Genomic DNA, 20,302 nt, shown 5'->3' with positions numbered 1-20,302 from the left:
AGGAATGGTGGCAAAGAAGTGAAATTGTTCACAAGAGTTCTGTAAGGCGCTCAGTGCCATAAGCGAATAGTTATGACACAGAGGACGCTTGTGGATGATTTTTTACGTGGTAGAATTATCGGCCGCCTGGAATGTGGGCGTACTCAGATGGAAGTATCCGAGGAACTTGGAATTGCCCAAAGTGTCATCTCTAGGCTTTGGCAACGATTCCAAGGTAACGGAAATGTCAGTAGACGTTACAGTACAGGTCGCCCCCGAGTTACAACGCGAATGAAGACCGGTATTTGGCAGTAACTGCCAAAAGAAGCAGACGGAGCACAGCATCCGACCTGTCTCGTCAGCTATCTGCAGCCACGGGTACCACAGTTTCAAGGCAAACAGTGTACAGACGTTTGGGAGATATTGGTCTATATGCTTGCAGGCCTGTCAGATGTGTTCCGCTCACGGCAACTCACTGTCGGCAGCGATTAGCCTGGAGTAGAGAACATGCAATGTGGACATCGTCACAGTGGGCTTGTGTGATGTTTTCCGACGAGTCCAGGTTTAGCTTGCAGTCTGATTCACGTCAGACTTTCATATGGAGAACGCCAGGTACCCGTTACCACCAAGACAACATCATTGAACGACACCGTTGCGGTGTTGCAGCACTGCTCGTTTGGGGTGAAATTATACTGGGTTCCAGAACAGATCTGCATGTTCAAACCGGAACCATGAAAGCCCAAATTTATCGGGACATCATTCTCGAACAACATGTACGTTTGTTTAGGGGTGCCATGGGCGCAGAATTTGTGTTTACGGATGACAACGCCTGTCCTCACAGAGCAAACATCGTAAACGAATGCCTTGAATCTGAGGATATAACCCGTATGGAATGGCCAGCATTCTCACCTGACTTGAATCCGATAGAGCATGTGTGGGACATGCTTGGCCGACGAGTTGCAGCACGTCAACCAGCTCCTACACGTGTACCGGAACTTCGGGGAGCATTGCTTGCTGAGTGGAGTGATCTTCCCCAAGATCAGATCGATAATTTGATACTCAGCATGCATAGGCATTGTATGGACTGTATTTCATCGCATGGGAGACATACAATGTATTAACCATCATACCAACCATGTAATAGTAAGTTTTTGTAAAGGAGATATTTTTTACAATTGCTCCAGGGAGCAAAAATTGTAGTTTTATGAATGGTATCATACATACACCATCGTTTTTGTTATTTATCTTTTGTTTAATAAATGGGCTTTATGAATAAGTAATGTTTGTTTTGTTTCTGAACCTTTATTTGCAGGAGCTGGCATTATCCTTCATTTATGGACATTAGTGTACATAACATATTCCTGCATGTACTGATTTGTAAGAAATTATGCAGACAAATGTGTATATGAGGTGCATGTACAGTTAAAAAGTAGTAGTGAAATTTTTAATTTTTTTGTTGTGCACATTCCATTTTTACACACATGATCAAGGAATACAAAAATAATAAGCAACTGTTCTTGTGTCTCCCTCTAACTCACCTAACCTATGTGAGAAAAATATGCTTACTGCGAGAAACACTTCCTAAATCAAAAGATGTGGTAGCAAAAGCAAACACAAAGCTTGAACTATTTGAATGTAGTTTTTAAAACCGAAATAATCCTAAAATACAGAGAACAGACAAGATTCAAATCAGGCAATTCAATCGATTCTTCGAGTGCAGATATTTAAAAATTATCCAGATTCTATGATTAAAATTTCCCATCATGACTTAAAATACAGGTATTGCCGGCATGTTGGTCTCCCTTTGTTTCCCGGCAAGGCAGCTAATGCAGGGAAATACAGTAATCAAAAAATACAGGTACAATTTCTTTCTTTATAAAAAAGTATGCAAAAATAAATACATATTCTAAAACTTGCATTGAATACTGATAGGAAAGAGTTACTTAAAATTGTGACACATACCTGTACTAACACGATTGAAGGTAAGAGACTCTGCTACTCTACCACCAAGTGCCATACACATTCTTTCAAAAAGCTGTAGGATAAGGGAGAAATTATGTTTACTTATTGTAAAACTTTAAAAATAATGTGAAAATATATTCAATTGATTGTAAATAAAATTTTTGAAATTTTAGAAAGAAAATATTATTGTTAGTTTTTTGATAAGTTTGTATTTTATTCATACTTCCTCCGTCGAATACAGCTTTTTGTCTGTAGGTAAATACTGAGCGAATCCTAAAACATTTGTTGTTCGAGGAACTATAGAAATCTGTAAAATTATAAGAAAGAACAAAAATAAAACAATTTTTCAAATAAAAACTCCATGAAGCATATTAAATTTCCTTTTTTCAATCACAAATATAATTCTTACCTTCAATAGTGCATCAGTGTATTTAAGTAACCAACCCATCAGTGCATGTCCACTTTCATGATAAGCTATGACTTTTTTCTCTGAAGGGGACATAACCTGAGTTCTTTTCTCTGTACCTGATTACAAAGAGAGGAAACCTTCTCAAATATAAACTTTTAAACTTCTTTAAATTGTATTCAGAGATCATTACTTCATTGCACAGGAGATAAATAATTTTGCATCCTCCCTCCAAGTTTGCAATCTGACCCACATCACTATGTGTCATTAAAAAACTTTTTTATGCACTGTTTAAGTGGATTATCCTATAATTGATGACAAGGATTTTTCTGCTTCCACATACAATGGGTCAAGTAGTTTTTTACATCCAAAACCTTCCCGAAGATTTTTATGACTAATGGATAGTCTGTCAGTTTTTATTAAACTCAGTGCCTTGAAGTTGGAAACTACAGAAAACAAACTTCAGCCCACCAACACTGTGGGAACGGTGGGGCTCAAATTGATGAAATCTACTATACAATAATTTTTAGTAACTTTTAAGGTTTGACAAGCTTGACGAAGCAGAGTTAAACAATTTTTACAGTTGGTTCAGATGACGATGACTCTGAGGACCTCCGGTCTGTGGTTCTATTTTTCTTTGAAAGCTATTTATTAACTTTAATAAAAACTAGGTAATGACAAATCCTTTACAGTAACGTTGACCCCCCCTCTACTTATGGATTTTTTTACAAAAAAATTCAGATTTATGGTTCAGGTTCAAACAATAAATATTCAGTATCTGTGTTTACATTCAGGTGATGGGAGGGGGAATTGGAAGAAGATGAGTGGTGTTATTGCTGTTTTGTTTATTGAGAACATCATCATAATAAACTACCACAGCCCATCTATCTTATTTTTCACAAACAGCTTTTGCCATTCAGTCAAGATGAAGAGAAATTTTATTTTTTCCAATCATAGCATCCCATGGTAGCCAAAAATAAACAAAAAGCAGCGTTAAAGGATTTTTCCCAAACATATTAGAATGTTAATGGATTTTTCCCAAACATATTAGAATGTTAATGGATTTTTTCCCCAAGCATATTAGGACAAGTTGACTCAGTGGTTCCCAACCTTTTCTAGGCCACGCTCATCAAAGCATCTCTGAAATCATGCCTGCCTGCTTGTCAATGCCATAACTAGAACTTTTTGTCAGGAGGGGTATTCCTCAGCAAGAACACCATAGTTCCATAATGAGGATTTTTGCTTGTTTGTTATGATAAAACATCATTAAAAACAAATTTAAAAACATTCTTTTTTGCTTTGCATCCTTAAATTTTACAAACCTCTCTCCCCAGTTCTGTCTATTTTTCCTGTTACTTGTAATTCTTGTTATTCAAAAAGTAAATTTCTATTCATATTGAGGGAGCCAAAAAGTAATTTACTTTATCAAAAGGGCACAAGGGATGAGTGGGCTACATTTTAATGACACAAATTGTCAAAAACCCTCTACAGAAAACACTGAAAAAGAAAGTTAAAGGAAAAGTAAAAATTTGAACCGATGTACATATAATGGGAGTTCTAAAAACTTCATAAGCATTAAATAGAAAAACTCATTCTTGAACTGCCCCTCCCCCTAAAAATCAAATTGCCTTTCTTCAGGGGCCTCATGTTGGGAATCACTGAGTTAACTTGTCCTTGTAATGCAAGAGACACAAGTGGAACTGCAATGAGACAGTTGGAGATGTGGGTGGACAAAAGCTACTATCACATAAAATAAATGTATCTATGGTCAGCAAGCTGCAGTTTTTTGGATTTTCAGAAAATTTCTTCATTAAGGGGTGTCACAACCCACAAAGTCGAATTTTCAAAAATGCAGGGCTCCCACTCATCCTACTTTTTGGTAAAATGTCCTACATTTGTCCGACTTTCTCGGTTTTATCCTACTTTTCCTGTTTTTATACCAAATCCTATCGACAAAATTTGTGTAATTGATTTTAATTGAGCAGGAAATCATTGATATATTGCCAAATATTACAAATGTTGGAGAATGCAATTAATGATTCTGCCAAAGCAGAAATTGTATCATTTTAAGGTTATTTGGGGGGGGGGGGTGTATGTGGACCATTTGGTTGATTAATTTTTCATTTGTTGCTTAGTTTGAGGGTTCAACAAGTATAGTAGTCATTAAAAACTTGTCTGGATGGAAAAATAATTTTGTATTTATTACTTCATGGTCTTGGACAGTAACTAACATTCATCATTCAAAATTAAGGTGCAAATAGGTGAAACAACAGTTTGCATTTCAAAGCAGCTGTATACATAGGCCTATTCTAGGTATGGTGATTCTGATGCTACCCAATAGCATTTAGTGGTCTTCTGTATTTTTAAGGCATGAAGAGGCATAAACAATATTTACAATGCTCAGCATTGACTGCGAACACTGGCACTAAACAGTAAAATGTGAACAAATCGCTTTAAAAAATGATGGACAATGCAGTAAAACTATTTGGTTCACCTTGTCTTATTTACATCGGATCTTTTAATCTACACATTTTGCACTGTGCTTTTGAATGTGGTCTCAAAGGAGCATCATTCTTAAAAAACGTACATCTTCAAAATTTGCTGTGCATTTTCGAAGAGAGTTAACAAGCTCTGCACTGTAGAAGACTCCGAATAAGAATGTTATATATATTAGGAGAGACATAGCAAAGAATTATCTGTGGTTGCCAGTGCACCTTTTTGGCCAAAAATTGGTTTTGTGACCAAGTCATTTATCATTTTGCTTTGGCTTGAGTCAATCTTATAGGAAACTGAAATAGTGCTATGAAAAAAAAAAATTAATTTAAAATTAGTTTTTATTTTTGCAAAAAAAATTTTTTAGGGATTTTTTCCATCATGCTATGATTATGTTGTCTAAGGGGGTCCTCCATCCTACTTTTTAGTCCTGTGTTTTCCTACTTTTTCTCATTTTTTGAGTGGGAGCCATTAGGACTTCAAAAAATATTTCATTTAATTGCAAATAAAATGCAAAAAATTTTGTGTCTATTGGTTCATTTGTTTTTTCATAATAAAAGAAAGAAATAATGAATTATAGTGTAAACATATACAAGAAAAAACACTTTGAATAATATTTTCTCAGATTGCAGTTTTTGAGCACATCCGTAAGATTAAAAAAAACTAATGCCCTAAAAATTCTGAAATTTTCCACGGTCAACTCGAACATTGCATTTCATGTATTCTATAACATTTTGTGGGATATGATATTATTGCATTTTACATACAGTGAAACCTGTACGAAATGGAATGTCAGAAGACTGAAATAATATTTCGTTTTAAAAAGGTGCAAATAATAGCACAAATTACTGAACAGACTATATTTTGATTCCATTTAAGGCAGGTTTCCTTCTCATACAGTGTCCATCTTAGAAAGGTTTCACTGTATAGACGGCATGAAAATACCCCATAATTTTATACAGAAAAATTCAAAACCAACCGCAGCTGGAGGGTAAAAGATAAATGTGTGAATCTCACCAACCTCCTACTACTCTTTCTACAGCATATTCAAGATCATTGGTGTTAACAAATTTTTTCTGATTTCGGGCAGCATACAGTGCTGCTTCATTACATACATTAGCTATATCTGCTCCTGTTGGAAAAAAAAAGATCAAATGGTAACATATTGAGGAGAAAATTTTTATGTATGAGCAACTCAATGCATTAAACTAATGCTACCATATTAAGTGTTAAGATATTCTAACAGTAGCAGCTAAATTCTTTCTACCTCATTACAGTATTTATTCCTTGCAAATGATGATATCAATTTACTTTGCACAAAAAAAAATTCAAATTTTATGAACCACAGTATAAATATTCAAAGTAGTATAAACACAGTATAAATATTCAAAGTAGTATAAACACAGTATAAATATTCAAAGTAGTATAAACACAGTATAAATATTCAAAGTAGTATAAACACAGTATAAATATTCAAAGTAGTATAAACACAGTATAATCTCAATAGACTGAAGACCCTATCAGCAGAGGCATGTGGCCAGATCAAAATTGAGGTCATGCATTCAAATACACATACAAATACAACGCCACAATAGGCAAAATGCCCAACGAGGTGGCTGATAAAAAGATGCCAATAAAAATATGGATGTCATATATTTAAAAAAAAAAAAAAACAGCAACCCAATTAAAAATGCAATTAACACAAACTATAAACAATATATACACATGATAAAATATTATACAATGCCCATAAAGAATACTTATGGTTGTCTTATTCTAAGAATGGATAGCTTCTCGATTTACCCCAACATGTTTATCGTATTTCTTTTTAAACGTGTCAATTGTGTTACACGTTTTGATCACATTATGATTCATTTCACACCGACTCATGGTTGGGCAGGAGATGTGTAAGAAAACTAGTCAAACTGGTGATTTAAAAATATTTATGCATAAATCTTTTTTTTACGATTACAGACTAATACTTTGGCTAACAAGCATCTTGGCTTACAGATTTTTTGGCTAACTAAGATTTTTTTCAAACATTTTTTTCAAAGAAATACGATAAACATGTTGGGGTAAATCGAGAAGCTATCCATTCTTAGAATAAGACAACCATAAGTATTCTTTATGGGCATTGTATAATATTTTATCATGTGTATATATTGTTTGTAATTTGTGTTAATTGCATTTTTAATTGGGTTGCTGTATTTTTGAAACATATGACAACCATATTTTTATGGGCATCTTTTTATCAGCCACCTCGTTGGGCATTTTGCCTGTTGTGGCATTGTATTTGTATTTGTATTTGTATTTGTATGACTAATGGATATGGAATAACGGCAAATAAATGTTTTAGTTGACATGGATGCACTTGCTACACAGCAGTGTCATGAACTGAAAAATTCCGTGCCAATCATTATCAGAATTACAATTACTCGAGTATGATTATGATCAACAAGTATGCAGAATCACTTTCAAATAATTACTTGCAGTTTTTCATTTTTCCAAAAATACTCATTCATTCAATTATAAAGAAGTTTATCTCGGCCCTGTGGGTCAGTTTTAATTATTTTTACATAGTGCTTCTTGGTGTTTTATAGAAGTGTAATTTAGATTTTGGAGAGTCCTTAAAACAAACCCATAGGGAATTGTGTTTCACATAATAAATGCAATTCTAGAATGAACTATCTTCATTAGCTGAAGTACCACTGCTGGATATAGGCATTGATATTTAATCAAAGTTTCATTTGTATTTGTTTGTAAACAGATTTATCTATGGTTGGAAAAGCCTTGTGCTTTTTGCATTTTCAGGGATTATCTCTGTTAAAAGATTTTGTTATTCGATTTGACTCTGAAAGAATTACCTCTCATTAATTAATGTTCTACTGCACTTTTATTTATATTGTGACAATAATGAAGATTATATTTTATTTCAGAGTTGTTTAAAAAAAGAACTCACAATACTATTTTTCTAACAGGAAATAAAATGAAAGTAACAGATACAGTCCTAAAATTTAACTCACCACTGAATCCAGGAGTCAACTGAGCAAGACGCTGAGAATAATCTTCAGGCTTCTGCTCAAGAGTAATAGCTTTTAAATGCTGTTCAAAAATTTCTTTTCTTTCCTGCAGGGTTGGACGGTCTATTAATATATGACGATCAAAACGACCAGGCCGAAGCAGAGCCTAAGGAAAGGGGGAAAATTATGACATTTTGATAACAAGGAAAGTCCATGTTACATTTGAAAATACAAGGATATATTTGGGTACATAGCATTAATTAATTCATTTGCGATATTTTAGGAACCAAAATAATAGTATCAATTGATTTTACACATTGTTGGAAGACAGGAATTAACAATTTTTAATTTTCAAGCACAAAATAGATTAGAAAACAGTCAAGCAGTGGTTGTTATTTTCAAATAGTGGAAACATGATATAATGAATCATGTTTTCTGTGTGCAAAACCTTCATTGTGTTTAGTTGGTTTTGGGTTTATAATTTTTAATAAAACAATTTCTTTTATAAAGCATTTAAAACACACAAAACTGTGCAAGGATTGAGAAATTATTTGTTTTCCAGTATACCATCAACAACATATTAAAAGCAAAGCTTATTAGTTAGTTTGGTTTAGCATGCCAAGCAAACGTTTTTAATTAATATTTGGGTAACTCATAATAGTTTTATGACATGAATGTCACTCTCCACTTGTTAATACAAGATATACAGAAGACAATAATAAATATCTTCACAACATCCAGTCTTCTGTATATCTTGTATAATAGTTTTAAACCAAATAATAAGTTTCAGCAGATTTCAGTCATCTCAGTCAAAACAAAAAATAAGACAATGGATCTAGAAAAAACTGCAAAGTCATGTTTTGGGCTCTTCATGTCAAATCAATGTGTGATGTTTTGAACAAGATAAACTATCTATGATAGTGTTATATCTCAAACGATGCATCCCAATTTTCATATACGTCCAGTCAAACCCTATAACTAACCAACTTCAATGGACCAATAATGAGGTTTGCTGTATCTGATCTAATAATATAACATCCAATAGAATTTGACCAAAAATTTGGTTCATTATGTCTAGATGCTCAATATACAACAAATTTGCTATAGCAGGATTGACTATAGTATATCTTCTGTGGTTTTCCAACTTCGAGGGGTGAATGCAAGCTGGTCTCTAATTTCAAAAAGTCTCTCTGCAGACAGACCCTCAACTCGATACATACATAAGATAAAAATTCAGACATTTTCTGTTTTCACTTTAAAATATGGATGGATAGCAGCATCAGTAGCACAAAACATGCATAACTCTGACAACATAAATGTGTTTTAGGGACTCTTTACTCAGAACACACATTCCAGCATGTACCAATTCATTATAAATTCCCTAGAGCAGGAGTGTGCAATCTCTTGCCCGCCAAAAGGTTCCATCCGGTGCAGAAAGGGTGTTTCCGGAAGAAAAGTGTCAATACAAACATCACAATATTTACCATATTTTTCTATGGAATTGGAAGCTATATGCTTTATTTAACTTTTAAACTGAAAAAAAATAGAGATATATCTACTTTTCTATAAATACAAGAAAAAAATTCCCTTACATCCCAAACTATGAATAAGTGATTTAGCAGCATACTAAGATTGCCTACTAAAGATGGAAGCAGTTTAAAGGTTAAAATAGTATAATTGTACAAATAAAATCAAAATAAGTTCAATCATCATCAACAATTTTCAATCTACTTCTGGATGAAGGTCTCCTCTAAATTTTTCCATGTTATTCTGTCTGATGTTTTAGAAATCCAGTTGACACCAGCTAACCAGCTACTTTTCTGATCTCATTGATCCATCTTGTATGGGAATGCTTTCTCGGACGTTTAATACCATGGAGGGTATACCAACCTAGAATACTTGTGGTCTATCTGTTGTCCTGTCTTCTTACAATATGTCCAGCCCATTTCCATTGTAAACGTTCAATTCTTTCCATGATATCATATACTTCTTTGTGTGGCTTCTTATTCAAGTGATTCATTTTCTGCCTCTTCTTGTGATGCCTGACATACATCTTTCCATGCTCCTTTATGTTGTCTGTAACCTTTGTATCGTCTTGCTTGTGAGTGTCCATGTTTCAGCTCCATAAGTCAGTGTTGGGAGCACACACTGGTTGAGCACTTTTCTTTTCAGAATAACACAGTTTTTGCTAAAAGTGCTCCATCCAATCCTGGTCCTTCTGTTTATTTCAGTAATGATTCTGTTGTCCATGGTAATTTCTTGTCCCAGGTATACATAATTTTCTACTTCTTCTATCTCTGTGTTGTTGAGAAAGATCATCTTCTTCAATACAAAGGAGTTGAACATAACTTTAGTCTTTTGCAGATTAACCTGAATACTTGCCTTTGCCAGTTCTTGTATAATTTCTTTTAGTTCGTCTGGACTAGTATTGATAATAGTAATGTTGTTGGCAAAACACAAATGGTTGAGAAAAATTCTCCATCTATTTTAATTCCTTTCTCATCCCAATCCAGTACCCTGAATACTTCTAAAAAATCAGTAAAGAGTTTTGATGAGATAATATCACCCTGCCGGACACCTTCCCCAAGTATAATCTTTGCTTTTCCTTTATCCAAACGAATGGTTGCAGTTGCTTTGCCATATATTTTCTTGACGATATTGATGTATGTGTCTTCTCTATCTCAATTACTTCTACAGCCTTAACAACAGCAGTTGTGAAGACAGAGAGTCAAATGCTTTCTCAAAATCAATGAATGCCATACACAATTGTAATTTGTATTCCTTGTGTCTTTCTATGAGTTCTCTGATTATATGGATGTGATCCACTGTACTAAATCCATTTCGAAAGCTTGCTTGCTCTTTTGGTTGGGCTTCGTCAAATGTGGATTCAAGCCTATATGTCAACATTTTGGTGAAGATTTTATGAATTACTGATAAGAGACTGATTGGTCGATAATTCTTGATATCCTCTTTTTCACCCTTTTTGTAAGGAATCATCATTGCATTATTATCATTAAATAAGTTCAATAACTGTGAATAATAAAAGCAGTACCTTATCTAAAACATCTGCTCTGTTTGTTGATGCAAGCATAATGACCCCTTCCTTTGTAGCCATACCTGCATAATAAATTTCAAAGAATAAATAAAAATTTCTTCAACTATAAATTGAATCTATTATACACTATTTTTCTCTTATTAACAATTTTCTCTCTAGGTAAAACACCAGCTAACTTTTGATTCCATTTAAAGAGCAAGACAGGTCAGAGTTGCATTCTAACAAAACAACACTACCACCAGTGCTGTTTAAGACATTTATTTTGATTAGGAAAATTTTTCAGCACGTTCCCATCATACCTTGTTTTAATGCTAAAAATTTAATAAATATGCTTTTATTTTTTATGAACTATAATGAGCGCTTCATGCTACTAATGCGTGTTTCAAGGAACTGGAAAGAGTGTCTCAGGTGTATTGGTGAGCACACTTGCCCAGTATGAAAGGGAATTCGGGTTCGATTCCCAGAGGAGACATATCACTTTCCTTTCCAAATATCAGTTTAGGCATAACATCCAGAAAATTAAATTTCTCAGTATAATGAGTTAGTTTTTAAAAAAACTGAAGAGGATAAGGAGTTAGACAAAAATAATTTACGTATCATCAGATATATTTAATTTTAATCATGTAAACATGAACAGAGATGATGAAACTAAAATTTGATTAGAATAAAATTAAATACCATCCATTTCTACAAGTAGCTGATTGAGTGTCTGTTCACCTTCACCTGTGACACCATCACCAAGAGATCTGTAATACAAGAATTTAATGACATTAATCTCATTCCAATTAACTTTTAGCAATCAAATTTTATTCACACTTGGTATTCGGTCATTGTGTCGATCATATTCATAAAGCTCCTTCCCAGAAGTTTTGCGTTCCCTAACCATTTTTTTCTCAGCAAACCACTAAATTCTCTCACCCCCCCCCTCCCCAGGTAGCTAAAAAAATAAAATTAATTAAGAACCATTTAAATAACATCCATTTAATATACATTCACCACTGCTACTCAAAAAATATTTTGGACTGGAAGTGGCATGTCAAACCATTTATGATACAGTTATCTATAATCATATAAACAGTTATCGTCATTGTCTTAAAATTGCAATGGAATAGTGCTAAAGAAAATTTCAATGTATGAAACAATGTGATCAGCCCTTGTTGTCAGGTGCACCAATGATGTTTACACATACGATGCTAAAAGCTGATCCATTGAAATAAAATTTGTACAGAGCTCTGATGCCCTATTGGAAACAATAAATATTTGTTCAGGGTTATATCAGGTGATTTGTGATGAATAATCAATTCTAAATCTATGCAATATCGAAAAATAACAACCACCACTGAAAGAGAAAGTCGAGATGCAGCACCGATTCTCTGCTTATTATAAAAATTATTAATAAGTACTTTGAGGAATCTCAAAGAATTTATTTCAATAAATTAAAGACAAATTAAACATAAAATCTTGAAATGACTCTCTCTCTCTCTCTCTCTCTCTCTCTCTCTGCGTGAAGAAAGGAGAAAAACTCATTACTAAGTATTATTAGGCCAACATAACATATATATAACATATTTTATTCAATATTGCCTTTATCCTCATAAGGGGCAGGGAGACTTCATTAATTACACTTGACTATTTCATGCTTGATGAAGTTGAAAATATGTCATTTCAAAACCTACTATGTACAAAATAATCCCAAATAGTTTTTCTAATACTCTACTATGAAATGACATCCAGGAAACATTCCAATGACCTACAGAGAGGTAGAACTAAGTTTGATACAGATATCAAACTTCCAGAAACCACACACAGGCAGTGCCATCTTAACGCATGGGGCCCTACTCAGGCATGGCCAGGGGGGGGGGGGGACTCTAGTGCAAAGAGACGTCTCATGAAAAAATATCTGGTTGGAATTTTATATAATAAGCATATAAATTGGTAGGTAGGAATTTAAATTCAGGTATAGGATCTTAGAAAAATCCCTTTGCCTGGTGATCCACAATGCTTTTTTAAGATGGCTGTGCACAGAGAATATTAACTGACAAGAGCTTCAATAACACTTTTGTTTTTCATCAGTCCAAATATTTTTGGACAGAGCTTCATCTGTGTCTATAAGATGGTGCAAAATTGCAGCAGAAAATTCTATGGTTAATTTAATATAGCCCCACAGCAACTACAGAGATAAATTCAATGCATTGGTGATTAAGTGAAAAAACATTTTAAATTGTTATTCACAATGCAAATAAACTTACGACGAACTTCTTTTCTTGCCAATTGCATCAATTTCATCAATGTAAATAATACAAGGAGCTCGTTTCCTGCCTTCTTTGAATAGATCCCTCACTCGTGCAGCACCAAGACCTGTAAGAAAAAAACATACATTGTTATGTAACATACATCAGGGCCAGAACTAGAGGGGGAGGGGAATGCCTCAGGTGGAAAAATATGTCTCTATACTAGCAAAGTTATTTTCATTTGTTCAAAACACATACAAACTATTCTCACCTCCAATCATTTCAATAAATTCAGAGCCTGCCATTGCAAGAAATGGAACTTTAGCTTCTGTAGCAACTGCTTTGGCAAGCATTGTTTTACCACATCCAGGTGGGCCTAGAAGTAAAACACCCTTTGGAACTTTTGCTCCCAAAGACTGCAGAGAAAAAAACCCCATAATTTTTCAATCACCTGTTCATTAGTTAGTACATAAACTTTGGAGAAAACTACTATTACTGCATGTTTATTAAAATACACTGGCAAAAGTTTGATCTTACTCTAACAGAAGCAAAATGTTAAAAGCTGTTGGAAAAAAAATGACTAACTTTAAGTATCTTTTATAATTATTTTCATTATGCTAAATTTTACAATGAAAATTTATAAAATTTCCACTTAAACTACTGTAGACTCTTAATAATAGGCTGCGTACTAGTCCACCCCTTCCAGTAATCCAATGTTTTTAGACAGGTTTTCCTTCAGGGTAAAAATAGAAAACATGTCACTGCATGCCAATGTGCAGAAGTTTGTTATTTAAATTCAGCTTTTTAAACTACTTCCCAATAATCCGGCACAACCCTGGTCTGATATGTGCTGAATTAACAAGGGTCTACTATATCTGCATTTAACAAGCGGAATATTGAAGTACTGTGTTTTTATTGCCCCTTTTTATCACCAAGCATGGAATACGATGATCCACATAATGGTGATGGTTCCTTTTCACCTAGAATAGTCAGCTCATGTCAATGGTAGCCATCCAAGTGTGAAACAATTTAGATCATTACACCATTTCTGGAGGTAAAGAAAATACTTAAAGGTTATAGTTTGATTGAGTTAAACTATTTCAAAACAGTCCAAATACAACACACAGAGCGGAGCCGTTAGGAGACACACCAAAATTTTCTTTTAAAAGTCCATCTCAGTGTTAATATCCAGAGGGTCTCTTCTTTTTTTTTTTGTTGATGTGCTGTAATGTATATATTTGATTTTGGAAAAGAGTACTATTACTGCATGTGTAGCAGTATTACACATATGTAAAAATGCAGGGAGTTGGCAAAAAAATTGAAAATGATATAGACAGTGTTTTTCTTGTGACTGTCTAGTGAATTTACTACATTTCAAGTTTTATTTTCTATCAAAAAAATTTGCTTGATATTATTGCCCTATCATAGCTGCTGCACAGTAAATGAAATTATAGTATATGAGGGAATAAATAGGCAAGCAATTGCAGATATGAAATATTTGACATAGAACATAAGGTGAAAACAAGAGAGGATAAAGTCCTTGGTGAAAAATTACGTGTAGATGGACATTTTACTTTGTATTTTTCAGGACGCTTCAGATAATCAACAAACTCCATAATTTCAATTTTAGCTTCTTTCAAGCCAGCAACATCTTGAAATCTGACCCCTTTTCCAGAACCAGTGAGAGGATCTACAATGGTGAATTTCGCTCTACCCAATTGGGACTATAACATAAAAAAATAAATAAAATGAGTACTTAAAAAATAAGATTATTATTAATATTTTAATAATATTGAATTTCAGTCAAAAAAGAAAATGAATTCAAAACCACATCATTTTAAACAATTGATAAAAAAAATATGTAGAAGTTCATATAATCAAGTACGTAAATTATCATTAAATAGTCTAATAACTTTAGAAAAGTTTGACAATTACGTAATTATTAAGGATACTTGTTTATGGTTTTACAATTTATCTTCCGATAAAGATTGAGAGTTCCAAAAAGAAACTGAAAGGTTTACTGTAAAAATATAGAAACTTTATTTTATTTTAAAAAAAAGTTTTAAGAAAATTTTTAAAATTTCAATCTTTGAGTTGTACCAACAATTTTTTTTCAGCCATTGTTTATTGTTTTATGCATGACACCTATTTGGCATGCGAAAATATCTCTTGCAATCTATTCTGGCTAGTTCCAGTACAACCTCATACTTTGCAGCCTTTAGTGATGTAGTGTTTTTACTGAGATGAAGAAGAGAAAGATGAAGGTGAATGGGTGTTATGCTGTTTTGTTGTGCAACACTGTGCAATATTCATTTTAAAAAGATTTCAAATTTCCTGGACTGATCATACAGATCTCTGGGAAAACGCGAGGATCACATTTTTTAAAAAAGTATTAACCATTTTTTTGTTCAATTAAATTTGTTATTGTTGTAAATGAAGTTTCCACCCTCATTTATGCGTCACAGTACAGTGGTAAGAGGGTAAGCTCTAAATGGAAGCAGTCTACACAAACGCAGTAAGGTTTAGGAAAAACATTCAACCAGAACTTCTAGACTTTGACCCCAATAACTTTGAAGCACGGGAGTATGGCTGGCACCACCACCCCTCCTGCTCAACTATCCCCAATCAAGTTTCGATTGACGGCCACGATATAAAACTAGCAAACACCCACATATACACAGATGGCTCCAAAACCGATGAAGGCGTCAGAGCAGCCTATTGTGTATACACAAAAAATACAGAAAAGCAAACGTGGCAAGCAGCGCTAGATAAAAACAATAGTAACTTCCAAGCAGAATTGTTAGCAATAGAAGCAGCTGCACAATACGCAACAGGAGCAGAAGAGCGAGTTTTAATAATAACTGACAGCCGCTCCTTCCTTCAAGCACTTCTAGATCCAACAAATAGAAACACAATAGTACGTGTATTGACGCGGCGTCTATTAAATAACCCAAAAATTTTCCTAGGTTGGACCAAGGCCCATGTAGGTAATCTTGGAAACGAGAGAGCAGACTCTCTAGCCAAAGCTGCAATCAACTGTGACAATAAACTTGATAACCCTTTCACACTAACGCTCCTGAAGCAACAACTTAAACAAGCAACCCTCCAGAAATGGCAGCAAATTTGGGACCAAGGAACACGACAGCTAGGAAAGAGTATGAAATTGTCCCTTGAGTCACATATAACACACTAAACTGGAATAGGGAGGTGACTATCTTCATAACAGGACACGGCCCATTCCCTATACATCTACACAAACGGAAACGCCGCCGAACAGACAAATGTGCCTGCAGTATGGTGGGTACTCCTGTTCACTATGCAACAGAGTGCAAATTTACAAAACATCTACACATGTACAAATATTCCGAAAATAATAGAAAACTTTGGTTCACTCAAATAATCAAAAACAAAAACACAGCAACAAGGATTACAAGCCTTGTCAGATATATACACGCCAACGAAAAACAAGAAATGTGTCCATCAGATTTATAAAATAATGTTTTAAATATTACAAAAATAAGTGGGAGAAAAAAAACAGAAATGGATAAAAACAACAACAACAACAAAAATCATATCCACATGACTGCCACTACTAATACATAACCATTACATGTACAAGATATAGCATGTACTAATGGGACCCAAACAAGAATTTTTATGACATTCCTGTTACAATGATGTAAATGTGATAACCACAAGTGTCCTTGATGCCACTATTCTAGCTAGGGTGCTAGGCGGGACGACACGAATGATTTCATAATAACCATTACATGTAGTTTATATTATATATATATATATTTTAAATATAACCAGCCAGATCGAGTCAACCAAAACACCAAGACCAAAGCTGATCCTTAGCTCAGGCTCTCTCCTGATAATCCCCCTATATATGTATATAAATGTGTGTACAGTCAAACCTTGTTAATGAGTCACTCTTGGGAGCAAAAATATGACTTAGTAAGCGGAGTGACTCGTTAAACGGAGTAAGCCATAGCTGTGCCAATTCCTACCCGAGGACAATTGGGACTTCTAAAAAGTGACCCGGTAAGCGGAGTGACGTGTTAACCGGGTGACGCACTAACGAGGTTTAACTGTATATGTGTGTATTTCTCTTTCCTCTATTCAAGTTGTTCATGCATTTCATGTCTGCAACACACATGCGTACTCATATTGTAGTATTCATGTTGCTCACCGAATAAGGTGCTAAGCGAGATGCCATGGGTGCTCCCTAATTGTATATATTCCCCCCACACAATACTTCTATTTTGTATATTTTCATTAAATCCGCCAGAGCGAGTGAACTCAACCCAATAAAACTGATGCTGGCTTCTAGTCGCAAGTTATCAAACCATTTGCTCACCAATAAGGCGTTAAGTGAGATGACTCGCTCCGATGGATATATATATATATTATTTCACAATAAGATTCTCATTTCTTTTTCTTTTTGTATCCTGTGTATATAATATGGCAAGTGTAAGATAACAGATGAGATGGCATGGGGGGGGGGGGGCGCTCAATTGCTTTTAAAACACACCTCCATCCTAATATGTGTACATTCATCTTAACTAAACCCTGAAACTTCTCCACCTCCTAATCCCATCTCGTCTGTAATCACCACAAAATTTGTTAATCGCGACAGTACCCAATTGTCCGGGGGAAATATGTAGTAAAAAAGTTTGTATGTTTTTGTTTTTGTGACACAAAATAAAGTGTTCCAGACTCTGCCACGAAGCTGGGCTGGAAGAGATCTTGGCAACGGGATAAGTCCAGTGTCCGGGGAAAATATGTAGTAAAAAAGTTTGTATGTTTTTGTTTTTGTGACACAAAATAAAGTGTTCCAGACTCTGCCACGAAGCTGGGCTGGAAGAGATCTTGGCAACGGGATAAGTCCAGTGGCAAAGTTCTGGCGTTTATTCATTCAGTGGTAAGAGGGTGGGATGTGTGCTGTCTGTCAAGAAAGAAGCAAAATCTGAACCTATCTTACTAATCCAAACGAACAAAACCACCAATTCAATTTTTGAGTAACTCAGCATGCTTATTGATACATCAAAAGGAGTTATTATATATATATATATATATATACACACACAACTGATAAGATATAGTTCAAATCACCCAAAAATAAGAGATACCTTCTTTTTTGCAACTAATCCTATCATTTTAAAAATATTTGAAATTCTATTTAAAAAAATTATACTCACAAAGAAGTCCATACTGGGCGGTGTCTTTATTTGAACATTTCGAAACAATAGCATAATCATCAATGCAACAGCAACAAGTGAAACTAGAAGAAGCCAAGCACTCTCTTGACTTCTTTCATATACTACAGGAACGCCTTCTCCAGGAGGTATACCAAAACTCCTTTCTACTTCCCTCAATTTCTCCTCAAACTTCTCAATGTCAGCAATCTTCAAATGATAAGTTTTATGCTCTGCCTGCCTTCATAAAGAATTAGGGTAGGGGGGAATGTAATAATAAGAATCAACGGAATTATAATTTCAACCAAGTATATATAGATCTGAGGCACACATATTCTCTACTAACATGAGAATCAACAAGTTTACATCACATCTGATGAGCGAAAAAAAACTATGATAATTGGTGTATTTCGTTAAATACTCATACTGTCCCAACATTCTCTGGGCTTTTAAAACTACTGAACCACACATGCACCAAATCTATATTCCTCTGCGGAACTTCTAATGAATTGGTACATGTTGGAATGTGTGTGTATGTGTAGTGAACCTGGCATGTTTTTTTTTTTGTGTGTAATGCTTGGTATGTGCAGTGCTCCCATCTGCCATCAATTTTTCTAACTATGAGTGAAGTGTAAGGATCGAATAACTGTATTGTTGTAGGCCTGTTGCTCTCAGTGGCGAGGCTTTTTAACGGGGAGATTGGCTCGCATTCGCACCTCGAAGTTGGGAATGGGCTTTTAGAACTACATTAAAATTGATGTTTCTAAAAGCATCTGTTGAGGACAAATCTTATTCAGCACTAAATTTCTCATATACAATTCAGAATCATTGTCTATGAAGAATTATCATATCACATAAAGATGTATCGTCCCAGGAAAAAATTTTTAAAACAAGATAACATATCTCAAAATTCACCAAACATTTCAGCAATATTCAAGAATTATTGTTGACATATAAACAGGGCCAGAACTACATGGGGAGGAGCAAAGGGACTACTGCATATAAACACGCTATTCCTATTGTACATGAATTTAAAAGGTTCTGATTGAAAATACATCAAGAAAAGTAAGATCATTCATAAATGAACTTTCTTTTATCAAAATATTATTAAAATAGGTTTAATGTCTATTTATGTATGACTACAATGGAATTATTGTAATTTTTTTTTATAAAAGTACTGAATTAAGCTAAACTATTCTACGAAAAATATTTTCTGTGATGTGTCTTATGCTTTTCTAGGTGTACCTGTCATCTACTGAATATAAATATAACCTTGCATTACTTTCATATTTCGACATAACCTGTAAGTTATGTTGAAATATGAAAGTAATGCTAGGTTGCTCTCTAGGTCACATAGAAAACTCAATTTACATATTGATCATTATTTAAATGACATTTGAATAAAATGAAAATCACCCGTTTGCCTTTCACAACAGCATCATCATGAAGGAAAATTGTCACAAGGTCCAACTCGGGACTAACAATAATTTCTTCAACCTACAAGAAAATCAAGGAATATTAAAACATCAAGGAACACATTCTCTTTAAGATGCTCTATTAAAAAAATTATTTTTATGAAAATTTTTTTTACTATATAAATAATTGATGTCACATTTTTCAAAAGTATATCGGAGATTTGAAAAAGATACAAAAGGGAAAAAAATTATTTGACATCTAAATAACTTACCTCTCCTCGTCCTAACATGTAGTGCACAAATTCATTCCATGAAACATATCGTAAAACATCAGGTTGATTACTGCTTGGAAAGAGTAACGACATAAGAGTTATCACAATATATGCTGTCATCATCCACAAAGCTGACTTCGCAAGCATTGAGCTTTTAGATTCATCTGAAGAGAAATAAAATAACAGGCGTATTCAAATAATATAAAACTATAGACACTGGGTTCTTTTTTTAACAATGTGTTCGAGATTTCAACATTTACCAATACCTAAT

The 20,302-nt window shown here is 34.2% G+C and overlaps 1 protein-coding gene across 1 annotated transcript in view; it reads right to left on the bottom strand.

Moving 5' to 3' along the window:
* The window catches only part of Spg7 (SPG7 matrix AAA peptidase subunit, paraplegin), a 34,832-nt gene that overhangs the window by 4,555 nt on the left and 9,975 nt on the right, over positions 1 to 20,302 (bottom strand). The window contains exons 5-17 of the mRNA XM_089240668.1: positions 20,032 to 20,195; positions 19,761 to 19,841; positions 18,348 to 18,581; positions 14,721 to 14,870; positions 13,418 to 13,562; positions 13,165 to 13,273; positions 11,594 to 11,661; positions 10,913 to 10,977; positions 7,864 to 8,026; positions 5,862 to 5,972; positions 2,351 to 2,466; positions 2,165 to 2,248; positions 1,942 to 2,014 (exon numbers count right to left, since the gene is read on the bottom strand). Of these exons, the coding sequence (XP_089096794.1) occupies positions 1,942 to 2,014; positions 2,165 to 2,248; positions 2,351 to 2,466; positions 5,862 to 5,972; positions 7,864 to 8,026; positions 10,913 to 10,977; positions 11,594 to 11,661; positions 13,165 to 13,273; positions 13,418 to 13,562; positions 14,721 to 14,870; positions 18,348 to 18,581; positions 19,761 to 19,841; positions 20,032 to 20,195 (1,563 nt within the window). The remainder of the gene's footprint in view (positions 1 to 1,941; positions 2,015 to 2,164; positions 2,249 to 2,350; positions 2,467 to 5,861; positions 5,973 to 7,863; positions 8,027 to 10,912; positions 10,978 to 11,593; positions 11,662 to 13,164; positions 13,274 to 13,417; positions 13,563 to 14,720; positions 14,871 to 18,347; positions 18,582 to 19,760; positions 19,842 to 20,031; positions 20,196 to 20,302) is intronic.

Source organism: Pholcus phalangioides, unplaced genomic scaffold (assembly GCF_987345545.1).
Source record: "Pholcus phalangioides strain wild (caught in Gottingen) unplaced genomic scaffold, Ppha-v1.0 ptg000013l_1, whole genome shotgun sequence".
NCBI lineage: Eukaryota > Metazoa > Arthropoda > Arachnida > Araneae > Pholcidae > Pholcus > Pholcus phalangioides.
This window is presented reverse-complemented; position numbering and strand designations above follow the sequence as displayed.